The 16,885-nt window shown below is 39.0% G+C and overlaps 1 protein-coding gene across 4 annotated transcripts in view; it reads left to right on the plus strand.

Annotated features, from left to right (window-relative positions):
* The window catches only part of Aplp2 (amyloid beta precursor like protein 2), a 44,189-nt gene that overhangs the window by 13,460 nt on the left and 13,844 nt on the right, over window positions 1-16,885 (plus strand). For 2 of the 4 annotated variants that reach the window (XM_015499045.2, XM_015499046.2), the window contains 8 exons: window positions 4,333-4,445; window positions 5,576-5,766; window positions 6,165-6,364; window positions 7,428-7,595; window positions 10,911-11,041; window positions 12,017-12,091; window positions 14,154-14,312; window positions 15,238-15,366. In XM_015499045.2, the coding sequence (XP_015354531.1) occupies window positions 4,333-4,445; window positions 5,576-5,766; window positions 6,165-6,364; window positions 7,428-7,595; window positions 10,911-11,041; window positions 12,017-12,091; window positions 14,154-14,312; window positions 15,238-15,366 (1,166 nt within the window). The remainder of the gene's footprint in view (window positions 1-4,332; window positions 4,446-5,575; window positions 5,767-6,164; window positions 6,365-7,427; window positions 7,596-10,910; window positions 11,042-12,016; window positions 12,092-14,153; window positions 14,313-15,237; window positions 15,367-16,885) is intronic. The other 2 variants (XM_015499047.2, XM_015499048.2) reach the window with 1 other exon arrangement.

The raw sequence follows: 16,885 nt of genomic DNA on the forward strand, positions 1-16,885 counted from the left end.
GGTTGTTCAAAACATTACATAGTTCTTGTAATATCATATTTCACACTTTGATTCAAGTGGGTTATGAACTCCCATTTTTACCCCGTATACAGATTGCAGAATCACATCAGTTACACATCCATTGATTTACATATTGCCATACTAGTGTCTGTTGTATTCTGCTGCCTTTCCTATCCTCTGCTATCCCCCCTCCCCTCNTTCTATGATTTTGTCATTTTTTAATACAGAGTAATACTCCATTGTGTATAAATGCCACATTTTTTTTAATCCATTCGTCTATTGAAGGGCATCTAGGTTGGTTCCACAGTCTTGCTATTGTGAATTGTGCTGCTATGAATATCGATGTAGCAGTGTCCCTGTAGCATGCTCTTTTTAGGTCTTTAGGGAATAGACCGAGAAGGGGAATAGCTGGGTCAAATGGTGGTTCCATTCCCAGCTTTCCAAGAAATCTCCATACTGCTTTCCAAATTGGCTGCACCAATTTGTAGTCCCACCAGCAATGTAGAAGTGTACCCTTTTCCCCACATCCTCGCCAGCACTTGTTGTTGTTTGACTTCATAATGGCTGCCAATCTTACTGGAGTGAGATGGTATCTTAGGGTGGTTTTGATTTGCATTTCTCTGACTGCTAGAGATGGTGAGCATTTTTTCATGTATTGTTGATTGATTGTATGTCCTCCTCTGAGAAGTGTCTGTTCAGGTCCTTGGCCCATTTGTTGATTGGGTTATTTGTTATCTTATTGTCTAATTTTTTGAGTTCTTTGTATACTCTGGATATTAGGGCTCTATCTGAAGTGTGAGGAGTAAAGATTTGTTCCCAGCCTTTGTTTTTCTGAAAGGAATTTCAGCAACTCTGAAAAAGCTTTAAAACCTGGAAGGCTGCCATGCCCCTGTTGGAGTGAGGTGGCATGAAAGAAAAACTGAATCTCAGAGAGTGAATAGAGTGAAAAGAGGTTGGAGATTAAGTCACAACTGAAGCTGTAGGTTAGGTTTTGCTGTATTGCCTTATGCATTGAACAGCAAAAACAATATAGCTTTATGTTTGTGTAGTGGCTTAGAAAATAATAGCCATTATATTGTGCTCCAGCAGGTTAAACTGAAGATTGTTACCACAAACTTGCATATAAACTTTTAAAGTGATACCAAACCATTTTTAGTGTTATATAAAACTGACTGAATACTGATCTTTCTACATAAATTTTCCCCTCAGAAGCTTCTGATAAGTGGTTTTAACAAAGGCAGAAAGTTGTAATAAATTGATAGAACGGATGCTGGGATTGAAATGTGTTTCCTCTTTTAGTTTACTTTTTAGAAGTTTGTTTTTCAACAAATGAAGTATGAGGTGTGGGGGAGGGGGCAAAAAGTCATTTCCATTTCTGAACTCAGTCAACCTGACTAACATTTTGGTGTGTAAGTGAAAATATTTTTCTTTAGATACATGTAGAAATGTGTATGCTTTGAGATCCCCCCCCCCAACTCCAAAATCAGGCACAGTGGTGCACAACTGTAATCACAGATACTTTAGAATTGTGCATGGGAAAATCACAAGTTCAAGGCCAGTCTGGGCAACTGTAGTGAGACCTATCTCAAAACAAAACAAAACAACACAACACTCCCTCCCCATTTGTTTTTTTCTCAGTGTGCTTCTTTTTAAGTTCAGATTTAATAAACATCTATTATGTGTTACATGCATCTTTGGGTAAGAAACAAACCTGGTCTTAGAAGTTAACCACCCTAAATGAGAGAGCTTAGGGATATATGGGGTGTGTTTATTACTTTTGTTTAATGCTTTTAAAGATAATATAATGCTTTTAAAGATATATATAGTAGTGAAATTGCTGTTTTAATTTTTCAGTGTTGTAATTATCTGTATAAAACAAAAATAAAGTGCATTAACTATTGCTTCACTATAGATTGCTTTACAATTATGGTTGTATAGTTTACTTTGTGTAAAAGTAGTTGGGCAAGATTTTAAAATAACATTAACATCAGTAGTTAAAACTTACAATTACATAGTAACTGATTGGTTTGGTTTTTGTTCTCAACTTTTTTCGTGTCAGAAAGATGAGGCCATTAATCCTTAGAATAAGAGATGGGAACTGAGGTACAGGCAGGTTAAATAATTTACCTAAAATCACTCTACTAGTAAAGAACAGTGCTGAGATTGAAACATGGTGTTTAATCCTGTATATCCTGTCCCTTAAGTATATGCTTTTGTTGTTTTTTATCATAAATTAACAAGGCAAAAAATGCCTAGGTAATACAAAATTGTCAATTAAACAATGTTAGTTGATGATTGGATGTCAGAATTTAAGTAGTTAGATCGAATTGCATTTAGATTGAATATCAGAGTTGGTTTTCCTAATAGAAAAGATCTTTTTTTACCACTACATTTTTTGGTCATTTTTAAATGAAATGAAGTTGTATGTCCAATTGATTGGTAAAGCTTGTATAATATAGGCACTGACTGCTCTAGGGCCTTCAGGATCCTTGGAAGCAGCACTCTATCTAGCTTACCTTGGCATTCCTGATTTCACGTCAAATGGGGCAATTTGACTCCAAAAGTCCATGTACTGATAGTGCTATGAAAACGTGTGTAACACTGTTTTCATGCTGGGAAACTATTTCCCGTTCCAAGTTAAAACACAAGGAACCACATCCTTCCCCTTTTAAGAGCAGCAACTCCCTTCTTGAATCAGCTGGATAGTAGAAGGACTGACTTTTTTACTTTTGTACCATTTTTAACTTTTTCTCCCCTTTACCGCAGATGTTAGCCTGCCTGCTTTTTTCTCCCATGTCCCTACAAAATGCAAAACACATATCCCTCCTTTTGTCTCTTTTCCTCTACTTAGATCCTTTATGGAACATGTGGCTAATGAATCAGATTCACCTGGGAAGCAAATTACTGAGTTTACCCTTACACTACTGAATCAGAATTTAAGCAGTAATGCAGTGAGACAGATAGACAGACAGACACACACACACATACCCCACTCAGCATTTTATTATGAAAAATTACAAACATATTCAAACAGAGATAGTAGTATTGTAAACCCACATTGCCCAGCTATATAATGGTCATCAGTTCAGGAGCCAGGATCACTTTATCTATGCTCTTGCCCCTCACCCCTGCTTATCTGGGTGATAACACCACCACCCCCAAAAATGTAGAATTAAAAAAAATATAATAGTGAATACCTTTATGCTCTTTACCTGGATGCTCCAATTTTGCCTAATTTATTTGTGTGTGTATGGGGGTACTTTTTGGTTGCTCAACCATTTGAAAATAAGTTGGGACATCCTAAAAGTTCACTTCTAAATGCTTTACTTTGTGTTTCCTAAGACCAAGGACATTCTCCTTTGTAATGATAATATATTTACTACAGTTTGGAAGTTTCTGTAAGTATTCAAATAATGCCCTTTATAGCCTCTTATATTTTATTTTATTTGTGTGTGTGGTCTTAGGGATTGAACACAGGGCATTGTGCATGCAAGGTGAGCACTCTACCAACTGAGCTATATCCCCAGCCCTTTATAGCATCTTTTAAAAGAAAAATCACACATTACATTTGATCTAGAACAGCTCCTCAGTCTTTATGTTTATAAATATTTAATGACAGTGACATTTTTTGAATCCAAGCCATTTGTTTAACAGAATATTCCAGAATTTGGATTTGTCTTACTATTTTATCGTGAACATATTCAGGTGGTATGTTTTGGTAGGTGATATTTTCTTCTCAGGATATCACCCATGTCAACTTGTCTGTTATTAATGATATTTAGTTGGTCACCTTGTTAAGGTAGTTTTGCTAGCATTTCCCATTGAAAGGTACCTTTACCTCTTTATAATTAAACATCCATTGATAATGTTTACTTTAATCAATTTGTCTAGTATAAGGTTCATCTATACTTCAATAGAACACCAAGTTTTAATTTCCGGGGCATTTTGTGATTAGAGGAGATCTGGGCCAAATTAGGAAAGTAAGAAGCTAGGAATATTGTTCCCATGAATCTAGAGGTCAGGGGGAGTGGCTGTATATGTATTTGAGATGGTCATGAAGGGGGATCCTATTCATGTCCCCTTGTCATGTCTTGCTAAAAGCCTTCCATGGGACTTCGAGGGAGTGTGGTTAGGAAAACATGAGGAAAGCTGCTGGCATTGTGGCCCTGATGCATTGATGAGTTCTTATGCTCACACCTGCTTTTGAGCATTAGTGACTACTCCTGTATACACCTGACTATGTAACTGTCATTAGTCTGCATGTAAGTCCTTTCTGCCTTGAATCATAATCAGATTTGCCTCTGACAAAGGTTCTTTCCCCCCCCCCCCCAGTGGGTGAATTTGTAAGTGATGTTCTGCTAGTTCCAGAAAAGTGCCAGTTTTTTCACAAAGAACGGATGGAGGTGTGTGAGAATCACCAGCACTGGCACACAGTAGTCAAAGAGGTAAGAGAGTGGATGGGGAAAAGTAAAGCATTGTACCTGTTAGAAGAGAAAGTAATATTGGTGTCCAAAACCTCACCATGCCTTTCAGTTATTTTTTTTTTTAATTACTTCTGTCTTCTGAATTAAAAATACATGGGAGAGGAATAGATGTTTTTGTAAGAAAGTACAGCTTAGATTGTCCGACTTCTAAAATTAAAACTATTATAGGGCTAGAGATGTGGCTTAGTTGTAGAGTATTCACCACACCCTGGATTCTATCCCCAGCATCCCAAAAAAGAAAATAGTGAAGTTTCTCTCTTCATTTGAGCTGGGTGTAGCTTATTAATACAGCACTTGCCTAGTAGGCATGAAGTTTGATCCCTAGCACACACACACAGAAGAGATTAAAAGGCTGTTAGGCAGGGGTTGTACATGCTTTCAGCAGGGCTCCTCTGAAGGCATCCTAACCCTCTTTACTAAGGAATGTGTGGAAATAGCCAGTTCTAGAAAAACTGGATACGGAATATAAACCTCAGAATTGGTTGCCATTTCTCTGTTTTGCTGGAGAGAAACACTTATTCTGGTCATCTGTAGTTTGATTGATTCTTCAGTCAGTAGTCTTTTCTTTATTCAAATTCTGAAGTAGTATCTATACCAGTGATAGTAAAAATTAGCATTAGTCATCTTTAATGGGTGTTGATAATCAGTAGAAGAAACTCCCACTTTCTTAAATTTTTTTTTTTCAAATTTGGACTTTTAGTTGTTTTGGCTCATCTGATGCTATAAGTTGGGTATAATTTTTTGGGGGGGGGGAGGTACTAGGAATTGAATCAAGTCCTCATACATACGAAGCAAGTGCTTAACCACTGAGCTACATCCCCAGCCCTTTTTATTTTTAAGATGATATTGTTATTATAGGCAGTCCTCGAATTTGTGATCCTTTTGCCTCAGTCTTCCAAGTAGCTGGGATTATAGGCATGCACTATGCCCAGTTAATAAATCTTATAGCATCACAACTTTTTGGCTGGTAAGTTGTGTGTCTGTAAGAGAAAGCATTACTTAGTGATTTGATAAGGGTTTCTTTGGGATAAAGACAGGTATCAGAAGTCTTTGTGGAATATGTTTTGATGTGGTCTGTGGTTTTCCTTTAGGCATGTCTGACTCAGGGAATGACCTTATATAGCTATGGCATGCTGCTGCCCTGTGGAGTAGACCAGTTCCATGGCACCGAATATGTGTGTTGCCCTCAGACAAAGGTTATTGACTCTGTAGACTCTACTGTGTCAAAAGAAGAGGAAGAAGAGGAAGAAGATGAAGAGGAAGACTATGATATTTATAAAAGGTAAATTCTTGTCCTGAGCTCTGAAATAATTTAGCACTTCTGTAATAATGGCTGTTGGCTGATAGTTCCTCACTTTTGGGTAAGGTGGGCATACCCTTGTAATGCTAGAATTGATTCAACCTGCATTTCATTCTGATTGAAGCTGATCATATACACACCTGTGACTTTTGGCTTTTTATTGTTGTGGGCCACATTATTTACTGCAGTTTAATGTAGTCTATGTTCACTAACTCTTCCCTTTTGCTGATGTAGCTAGGCTGAGGGCTTTCATAGCATAGTTACATATAAGTTGAGCTTATTTCCTGTCTCTTTTTGTGTTTGAGAATAGGGAAGGGAATCATTGTGCTTTGTGTGTAGAATTGATATTAACCTTCCTTTATTTTTATTGTGGCCTTTAGTGAATTTCCCACTGAAACAGATTTGGAAGACTTCACAGAAGCAGCTGTGGACGAGGAGGATGAGGAAGGGGAGGAAGTGGTAGAAGACCGTGATTACTACTATGACACCTTTAAAGGAGATGACTACAATGAAGAGAACCCAACTGAACCCAGCAGCGAGGGAGCTATTTCAGACAAAGAAATTGCTCATGATGTTAAAGGTAACCCAGTTTAAAGCTGTGGCTTTAAAATCCATGTGATCATAGTTTAATAGTGAAGGCATATAGATTCTAAGTAATCAGGTAAGTCTCAGAAGGAAAGGTGGTGTTTCTGCGCTGAAGGGGAATCCTGCTTTTCTGTGTAGTGGTAGAGCGGTAAAGTGATGTTAGCAGTAAGCAGGCATGCATGACCAGGAAGAGATACGGGGTTGACTCAGAAACAGAGTTTGCTTTGTAAGAGTTTAGAGAATAAAGGGCAATATCGTCTGTTTGTCAGCAGGATTATTCCACATCCAACCTTCTCCTCTCAAGTCTTAACTTTTAGGATGGAATAGCTTCCTGGGTTTTTCTTTCACTAAGTATATTCTAATCTGTAGGCTGCTCCATCTGTTCAGGTATCTGTAGCTGGTAGGTTGAAATTGAATGATCTTGTCAACTGAAACAAAGAAAAGGTTGTGATAGTTCCAGAGAGCACATGGCCTCTGCTCATTGTGTATTTGAAACCAGTTAGGATCTGAAGAATTTTAAAACCCAGCTGGGAGAAAATTAATTGGTCTAGAAATTTATGATTCATCTTGGAGAATATGAAAATAGGAACACTTGTCCTTTGTAGGCACGTCAGTGTTTGCTGTGGGTATCACCACTTAAAATAACCTTTCTGCCTGCATTGACTCCTTTGGGTCCTTGAAACCACTAAAATAGACAAACCAGGATCTATTTCCATTTAACAGATTTAAAAAAAAAAAAAAAATGAGAGACTCATGAGGCTATGAGAGACTCCTCTTTGTTAACCTGTGTGTCAATCTAGTCTCAGATGGTGCAAAAAAAGTGTTTTGTTTTTAATTTTTTTTAAAAAATCTCCATTCCCCTATGTTTTTGTCACATGGAAAGTGACTTCATCCACAGAACCCCTGACCTGTGTTGGTGAGTTAGGTCAGCCAGGGCCTTAATTTCCTGTGTGGTCCCCCATTACCAACACCTGGTTTTATCGTGGCCGGCCTGTAGCATTTTGAAGCATTTGAAGCACTGCCTCTGCTCTGCTGATACTCTGACCATTTTCACACAGCTGTCTGCTCCCAGGAGGCGATGACGGGGCCTTGCCGGGCTGTGATGCCTCGTTGGTACTTCGACCTCTCCAAGGGAAAGTGCGTGCACTTTATATATGGCGGCTGCGGCGGCAACAGGAACAATTTTGAGTCTGAGGATTATTGTATGGCTGTGTGTAAAGCGATGAGTAAGTCCCGCCTTGCGCTGGCCCTGTGCAGCAGCGCTGTCCTGTCCAGCGTTCTGTCTCTCCCGGCCGTCCTCGTGGCTGCATCTGTGACATGTTTCCGCCGACTCAGGTGTTTGCTGTCAGTCGTTTTCCCCTCATCTTTGTGCTTCCTAGACTGAGGCTTTGCTTTCCTGTTGGCAGTAGTAAGCTCAGTTTTCCATGTCCCGTGCTCCCCTTGTGTCTGCTGGACATTTAGTGGTGGTGGTGGTAGTGTTGTGTGCCTTCCCTGGTGCAGTGGGTGGCCACAGCCAGGGGCTTGTTTTTTCTCATCTAGACTTGGAGTCTATAAGTGCTGAAGGTGCTCTGGTATTGGTTGGAAAGCATTCATGATTGAAAGGCACCAAAGGGTAACTGCATAGTCCTGAGTTCTGTCCATGATTGTATTCTAAGCTTTGCCTCATTTTTTTTGCGGGGGGGGGGGGGTACTGGGGATTGAACCCAGAGGTGCTTAATCACTGAGTCTATCCCCAGCCCTTTTTTATATGTTAAAAGACAGGGTCTCATTGAGTTATTAGGGCCTCACTGAGTTGCTGAGGCTGGCTTTGAACTTGAGAGCCTCCTGCTTCAGCCTCTCAAGCTGCTGGAATTTCAGGTGTGCACCACTGCACCCAGCCTGAGTTTTGCCTCAGTTTTGCTTCTTAATCTCATCTTTGAACTAGTCTGTTACCGAACAATGTGATGCCACCTGATGGAATGCCCACTTTTGAAAAGAGCAACAATATTTTAGGGATTCCATAATACCGAAAATACCTTGCATTATTTACTCTAAGGATAGAGCTTTGTAGCTGAGTACTATTTCTTTAATATATTGGAAACCTTGGATCATGCAGGGCTTTAGGAAATGAGGAGATTTTAGTTTGTGTTTTTTTGGTCTTAGAGAAACTACTACTCAGTGCAGTAGTTCAATTGAGTTGGGTTTATGTTAGACACAGGTAGGAAGAGTTTTTCTTGTCAAGCCCCTCTTAACCTGGTGGTACCTACCCATGTGCTGGGAAAATCCTCAAGCCAGGCAGTTTTCTTTCATTCCTATTCTGGAATTCATCAGGATGACTTGCTGCCTGTTCCTGGTATTTGCTCTAGAGGTCTGGGTGGGGATGTAGTTTCTGATGGTTTTTCATTTCATTCAGATACCTTCATGCTCCCTCTTTTTTCTTTCTCATAAAGAGTTTTAAAATCTTTATTGAATTCAGCATGCTTTCAGAGCTTCTACTCTGAAAGTTGCTGTACTTGGAAAAGACTGTTATTTGAATCAGTTGAAAAGGTGAAAGAGAGTGAGCTTTAGGAACTTTGGTGCAAAAACTTTACCAAGGAAAGATTTAGTGATAAAAATTATTGCTTTGCAAAACTACTCAAACTAAGAATCAATACAATTTCCGTAATTGGTGCCCTTTAAAGATCTCACAGAATACAGAGGTGGCAACCTCTATCCAAAGGCTCAAATAAATAGTCTTCTGAGATACCTTGGAATGGAAGGTCTGTGAAATCCATGTGGCTTTGGGGAAATTGCGGAGAAGAAATTCTGTTTGTGTGCTAGGGGGAGGGCTTGCTGGCTGGAGGGCTTTGAAGGTCTAGAGCATCAGGTTTCTAGTGGTCGTGTTTGTGTCCGTCTTCAGAGGGTCTGAGGCAAGTAGATGTGCTAGCTTCATGAATTGTAGTGATTTTGCTCTGAGCCCTTTGTGTCTTTAGAAGTAAACTTCTAGATATGCTGTCCTTTTCCCCTTTTGTTCCCATGGAGGGTGGAGGCACACTGTGTTTTGCATTCTGTGTATTCACCCCAGTGATAGAAACCATCCTCAGCTCATGAGCCTGCAGACATGTGTCCCTGATAATGAAGTGCATTTAGCACAAAGGACTTGAATTCTCCTTCACTGAATTTTTTAGTTTCTTGGAGAATGTGATCTGTCTGCTCTTTAAACTTATTTGGGACTCAGGTATTCTTCACATGATTTTACTCTAGGTTTATTAAAGGGAGCAAAGAAGATTCTTCTGATGGAAAAACTTCGGAGTGACTGATTAATCTGTAGTAATATTTTTATTAGTCACATTTTTTTTAGTATTTATTTTTTAGTTGTAGTTGGACACAATATCTTTATTTTTATGTGGTGCTGAGGATCGAACCCAGGGCCTCACACATGCTAGGCAAGTGCTCTACCGCTGAGCCACAATCCAAGCCCTAATCAGAATGATTAAAATGACACAGTTCTGGAAATTAGGTGAATTTGTTTCCAAGGTAAAAATTAGTTGTATTTTGGCATTTGTCATGATAAACAAGTTACACATTATTCCTCCCTGGTTTGGGAAATCTTGAATGAATTGGGCTAACACATAATTCCAGAGGTGTTTCTTAAGAAGTTAGCCAAGTGAACTTGCTCCCTTCCCAGTTCTTTCTCTTAGAGATTAGACTCCATTATACTTATACTCACTTGCCTGGTGCTAGTAAGACATTATGTGTGAACAATAGTGAGGTGAGGGGTTGTCCATTCCAATGGGCTTATGTTTGGAGGGATGCTCAGAAAGGCCCTTTGGTCAGTGTCATGAGTCCAATAAGACCAAGGTATTGTCACATCCATGGAAGGTGTCCTTCTAAACTACAGAAACTTAGTTTTACTTTTACCCCCATTATCCCCTAATAATTGGGGATGGGTGTAAGAGTCCGTCAGTGATATTGAAAACTCAAAAATTATATCTAGAGTGAGTTGGGTTTCTCTACCCAGTCTATATTTAAAGACTTTAGCCAGTTTCCCGAAGTAAGCTAGGATCTAAAGATTACCAAAAGAGTAAAAGTAAGTTCCTCAAAAATGTATACATTTGTGGAAGTGCTTCTACAGGGTCTAATTTCATGCTGGTCCCTATTCAGACACCATTAGTTGATGATCAGTAAGGTAGCTGTTTTTTTTTTTTTTTTAAATGATTTTCAGGTTTCATATTATGAAGGGAAGACATAAAAGCAGCTTCTCTTTTTCTGCCCTGCAGTCCAGAGTGGATGCCTCATGAGTGACGAAAATACCAGGGGACTGAGCTACCAATAAATTGGTGAATTAGCATGGACTGACATGGTTGATGAATATTGTGTAAAGAATATTGCCCACTGTAATCTAACAAAGTGAAGACTTGGCAGACAGTAGCACCCTGTACTTGTAGTAAGGCATGACACAAATTGAGTCCATCTTGCAGGTCCTGAGCTTGGTTTTCTTCCTAAAGCACTGTGCAGTTTGAACACTGCATCTGACTGATCCCTGACCCTCAAAGCAAACTCCTTCTGTAATTTTGTTTCAGTTCCTCCAACTCCTCTGCCAACCAATGATGTTGATGTATATTTTGAGACCTCTGCAGATGATAATGAGCATGCTCGCTTCCAGAAGGCTAAGGAACAGTTGGAAATTCGGCACCGCAACCGAATGGACAGGGTAAACTTAGGCAATTCTGTTATTCTTCATGGTGCTTGGCAGTTAAGTAGCATAGGGGTTTGGGTTTGGGGGCGGGGGGCTTGTTTTGTTTTCTTTAGCTGGGGATCCAACTTTAGTCAAAGAAAGAGACACCATCTTTCTAGAATGTTGTGTAATGGGTAAGGAATAGTGAGGTTCCAGAGTATCAAGGGAACTCCCTGCTGGGTGGGTGAGTCCTTGTCTACCCTGTCTCCATAAGGATATAGTTGCTGTATGACATGTTGCAGACACTGCAGAGCTCTTCCTGTAGCTATTACTCACTTGTTGCTTTTCTTTGCCATCACTGGCTTTAAATACCACTGCCTGTGGAAGGTTGTGAAGTCTCAGGGACTTTCGTTTCCTTAAGAGCATTCTAAGTTCAGAGCAGTGAGAGCCCAGAGTATAGCTTCCTCCTGAATGCACTTAGTACTGAGAAGAGATTGACACAGGAAAATCTTGTTTGGCCTGAGCTCTCCCTCCAATACCTGTACCTCACCTGCACTGAGCATTACCATATAGGAAATGCTCATTATGTTCTCCATAGCAGTTCTGAGAAATAGGTATTAACCTCAATTTTTTTTTTTAAATAACTTTTTATTTTATGTGGTGCTGAGGACCGAATCCAGCGCCCCATGCATGCCAGGCGAGCGCTCTGCCTCTGAGCCCCAGCCCTAACCTCAATTTTTTACGCGAGTAGACTAAGGCACAGAGACTTTTAAAGTAACTAATCGAAGGTTATATAACAAGGTGGTCATGGAATTGAGGCTCCATCTGGGGACAGTTGAGGCCTACAACCTTCTGAGGCAGCAGCAACCCTGAATTTGTTAAGGGATCACATGATGCAGTTTCCTTTTGCACAGTTTCCGACACTGGATTCAGTTCCTGGCAGTATTTTTAGAAAATGGGGAAGTTGTTTCAGAGGATTGTTCTCTGGTGGAGTGTTTTTAACCTTTGTAGGTAAAGAAAGAGTGGGAAGAGGCAGAGCTTCAAGCCAAGAACCTCCCCAAGGCAGAGAGGCAGACCCTCATTCAGGTAAGATGCCTTCTCCAAGGATAAAGCATCCACCTACCAGTTAAAAATATGGTCAAAGCCAAACTCCTAGGAAATTTAAATTTGGCACCTCTTTTTATTCAGGGGCTTAAGTTACAAGGAAGTTGTAAGTGACCTATTTTTCTCTTTTCACCTCTAGTATTACTCACCTACAGTAGAAGGAAACCAAACCCCCTCCCAGAGTATACTTAATTCATGCCAGGAAGTAACCTCAGGTTAGCTGCCACTTGTTAATCTGCTTTCCTGGCAAAAGTTCTCTGTCATCTTTGTTCTTGGGCTATGACTTGTTTTTCAGCAGTACTGATTTATTTATTTATTGGCAGACTGAAAAGTCAAAAGACAGAAAACAATGATATAAGTTCATCTCTAATTTTGTAAAAATACAGCCTTAAAATCATAGTAGTTAACTATATTGCCCTTCAGCAAAAGAAAGTTGCTAGGAATAGGGACAGCAATTTATAGGACTGCTTTAGTTTTGGAATACAAATATATGTATACACACACATATTTTTTTTTTTTTGGCTGCAGGGGTGGAGGGGCAGGCACAGTGTGCTAGGGATTGAATTTAGGGCCTTACTTTAGCTAAACACACTCTGACATTGAGCTATACCCTAGACCCTGACTACATTTTAAATTAGTTTATTTCTAGCTAACTTTTTTCTTCCTGTGATGTTAGTTCTTTTCTGGAAGACCTTTGCTTTCTTATCAATGACTTAGAAAAATCTTAAAGAGTTACAAGCCAGTGCATCTTATGCAAGGAAATTAAATTCAGCAGCCTTAAATTGTACTTCTAAACCTGGGTAGATATCTCATAGATAACTTGCCCTTCACAACTTTAAGGCATGATTCAGCATAACTTACCACATTATTGTATTATGTTTGAAAGTATATTTACTACTGCTTGCCAATTTCAGGGTTTGGAAGTTAGTCCCTTGCCTAACATGGAAAACCCATTGATTGATTGATTGATTTAGGACTGCAAATTGGTGCAGCCATTTTTTTTTTTATTGGTTGTTCAAAACATTACAATGCTCTTGACATATATCATATTTCATACATTTGATTCAAGTGGGTTATGAACTCCCATTTTTACCACGTATACAGATCGCAGATTCACATTGGTTACACATCCACGTTTATACATACTGCCATACTAGTGTCTGTTGTATTTTGCTGCCTTTCCTATCCCCTTCCTATCCTCCCTCCCCTTCCCTCCTCTCCCATCTTTTCTCTCTACTCCATCTACTTTAATTCATTTCTCTCGTTTTTTTTCCTTTTCCCCTCACATCCTCTTATATGTAATTTTGTATAACAATGAGGGTCTCCTTCCATTTCCATGCAATTTCCCTTCTCTCTCCCATTCCCTCCCACCTCTCGTCCCTGTTTAATGGTAATCTTCTTCTCATGCTCTTCCTCCCTGCTCTGTTTTGAGTTGCCCTCCTTATATCAAAGAAGACATTCGGCATTTGTTTTTTAGGGATTGGCTAGCTTCACTTAGCATAATCTGCTCTAATGCCATCCATTTCCCTGCAAATGCCATGATTTTGTTATTTTTTAGTGCTGAGTAATATTCCATTGTGTGTAAATGCCACATTTTTTATCCATTCATCTATTGAAGGGCATCTAAGTTGGTTCCACTATATATTTATTTTTTGTGGTGCAGGGAATCAAACCCAGGGCCTTGTGCATGCTAGGAAAGCTCTCCACCACTAAGATACCCTGTCATCCTGGTGTTACTCCTTTATTGCAGTGTACACTGAAAAATACAGATATTGAGCTTGAGTTTGTAGTGCTAATAATTTCAGTTACAGAAATGCTAGGAGTCCCTCTAACATTGAGATTTAACTTACTTTTTTAGTTAAGGAAGTATTTATCATGATAGAACTCAGAAGCATATCTTGATTTTTACCCTCACTTTACTCTCTGAACCTGATACTGTCTTGCATAGACACTGGGCATGGAGAAACGTGTGAGCCTAAGGGTATTTGCTTAGACTTCCTCCAAGTATTGCAAATTAAATGTTATTCCTTCTTTCATGGGTTAGCACTTCCAAGCTATGGTTAAAGCATTAGAGAAGGAAGCAGCCAGTGAGAAGCAGCAGCTGGTGGAAACCCACCTGGCCCGTGTGGAAGCCATGCTGAACGACCGTCGACGGATGGCTCTAGAGAATTACCTGGCTGCCCTGCAGTCTGACCCCCCTCGGGTGAGTTGCAGTCAGAGCAGAATCACTCTTGAGTTGTCTTCTCAGTGTTATTCACCCTAAAATGATGCCAGTTTATGTCATACAGGTTGGTAAAATTTATATATTTCTGACAAGTTTTGGCAGTGCTGATGGTAAAGAAAAAAGATTAGGATAGAAAAGGTATTATGTAGAAAAGCATAACCTCAGGGTATTGTTTAAGAATTAACACAATTTATGCATTTTCTGTAGTAGCCTTATTTTCAAAGAATAAAAATTTGCTTTCTATGAATGAAGGCTTTTGGACCAGTTCCATTCAAAAAGAAAAGGGTGAAGTAATTTATATTGAAACTCTTGGGTGAGCAATCACAACCTTTTTTTTTTTTTAGTCTCTTAATTCTAACCTGCCTTGCTTTTGGGAAATGGGAAGTATTGGAAGGATATTTGTATCCTTTCTGAGTGAGTTGGTATACTCTTCTCTTTAGGGTGACATAGGAGACCTCCTAACTTATAATTCAGGTGTCAAGAGGCTTAGCCAAGAAAGAAGACTTTTAGAGGAGGACTGTGGGCTGGAGATTCTGGGAAATACTATTTTTTTTTTTTTTACAGATTTAATATAATGCTGGAACTCAGTTTGGGTATTTCACCTAGAAAGAGTTTCTTATTGCTTGGTAGGCTAAAGCTTTCAGAGTTACAGCTTTCATTCTTGTTCATAGCTAAGCTTTACATTCTTTTTTTAAAAAAATACTTGTATTTTATTTATTTACATTTAGGTGGTGCTGAGGATTGAACCCAGTGCCTCACATGTGCTAGGCAAAGCACTGTACCACTGAGCCATAACCCCAACCCCATAAGCTTTACATTCTTAAGTGAATTTTTCACGCTTTGTTTCCTACCTGTTTTTAATTCTTGAGTCTCTGGATATTAAAACAACTATTCTCTCTTGTAGCCTCATCGCATTCTCCAGGCTTTGCGGCGTTATGTCCGTGCTGAGAATAAAGATCGCCTGCATACCATTCGTCATTACCAGCATGTGTTGGCTGTTGATCCAGAAAAGGCAGCCCAGATGAAATCCCAGGTATGCCAGACACAAATGACTGCCTTGAGAATATTTTCCTTGGGGACATAGGCCTTGACTGATGGTAGGACAGCACTCTAGTTGTGTTTATTATTTGTTCTTAGAAAATGATTTTTGATTTCCAAAGACATTCAGTACATGCATTGGTTGTTGTAGTAGCACTCTTAAAAATATCTTTTCTAGGGGCTGTGGCTCAGTGATAGAGCACTTGCCTTGCACATGTGAGGCACTGGGTTCAATCCTCAGCACCACATATAAAATATATAAAGGTATTGTGTCCATCTGCAACTAAAAAAAAATAAAAATAAAAAAAAAATCTTTTCCATACCTTATACTAAGTACTTTGTATTTAAAGTTTCTGAAGGTTCTGAAATGCATGATTGTATTGAAAATATAATCGATTTCTAAATTTGTTTTTATATCAGTTTATTTCTGATTTAGGATATTACCAGAATTAATATTTGAAACCCCTTTCTAGACAAATATATTAAGCAGATCTTAAAAGTTGGTCTTGGGCTAGGAGTATAGCTCACTGATAAAGTACTTGCCTAGCATGTGCAAAGGTTCCATCTCTTAATACCACAAAAATATTTTTAAAAGAGTCTTCTGTGCATTTAGGTTTTTTTTTTTTTTTAGACATGTTTACATTCCTGGGTTTTGTTCCATAGTGAGTCCAGCTTTACTTTACAGTTATCTGTAGAGACTTGTTTCTGGTTCCTCTTTCTCATTTTGGTATTATCCATATATTAACTTGTTTTTACTTCTTTCATATATTCCAAGAAAATGATTTTTGCCTATAAGACAGGTTTATTTTAAGCTAGGAAGTCCAGCAGCTCAGCCTGTTCATTTTCCTAGATGGCCTTGTAATAACATCACTGATCTTATTTCCTTCCATATTTTAAGTATAATGCTGTGCTGATGGTACCATTATACATAGAATACAATTACAGCATGGGTCCCTCCGAACTTTTTCTGTATGTTATGGTCAGAATTTGCCTAGAGGTATTAGGAATATATAAGCTGAGTTTTGTTCCACTTGTTGGTGAGAAATTGTGTCACCATCTACATGCCAAAATCTTTCATATCATCTGACAGTACAAAGTTATATCACCTAAGTACCCTTGAGCGGCTTTCAGCTAGTATGAAATTAATTTTATTAATTATAAAGGTGAATAATCATCTTTAAATATACAGAGTTTACATTAGAATTTGGGTGTTTGGGGGAATAGAAGAACTCAGACTCTTGAAAAGTGGGAATGTAGGAAGGAGATGGATCTAGGACTCTGGGAAGTATACGATATGGGCTTGTTAAAGGCTTTGCTTCATGTCAGATGGAGTAGAAAAGAGGGAGAAAAGGCACAGTAGTCCAGGAGTACTCTGAGAAGAAAGGTAGAGAAATGCATTTTGTTGGATTGAGTTAGATGCATTTTGTTGGACTAGGTTAGGCTTCTTGGGGTCCTACTGAATTTTTAATACAGATTGTAATTTTCCAAACTTTTTGTTTAAAATTAGATTGTTA

The sequence above is a fragment of the Marmota marmota genome, unplaced genomic scaffold (assembly GCF_001458135.2).
Source record: "Marmota marmota marmota unplaced genomic scaffold, marMar, whole genome shotgun sequence".
NCBI lineage: Eukaryota > Metazoa > Chordata > Mammalia > Rodentia > Sciuridae > Marmota > Marmota marmota.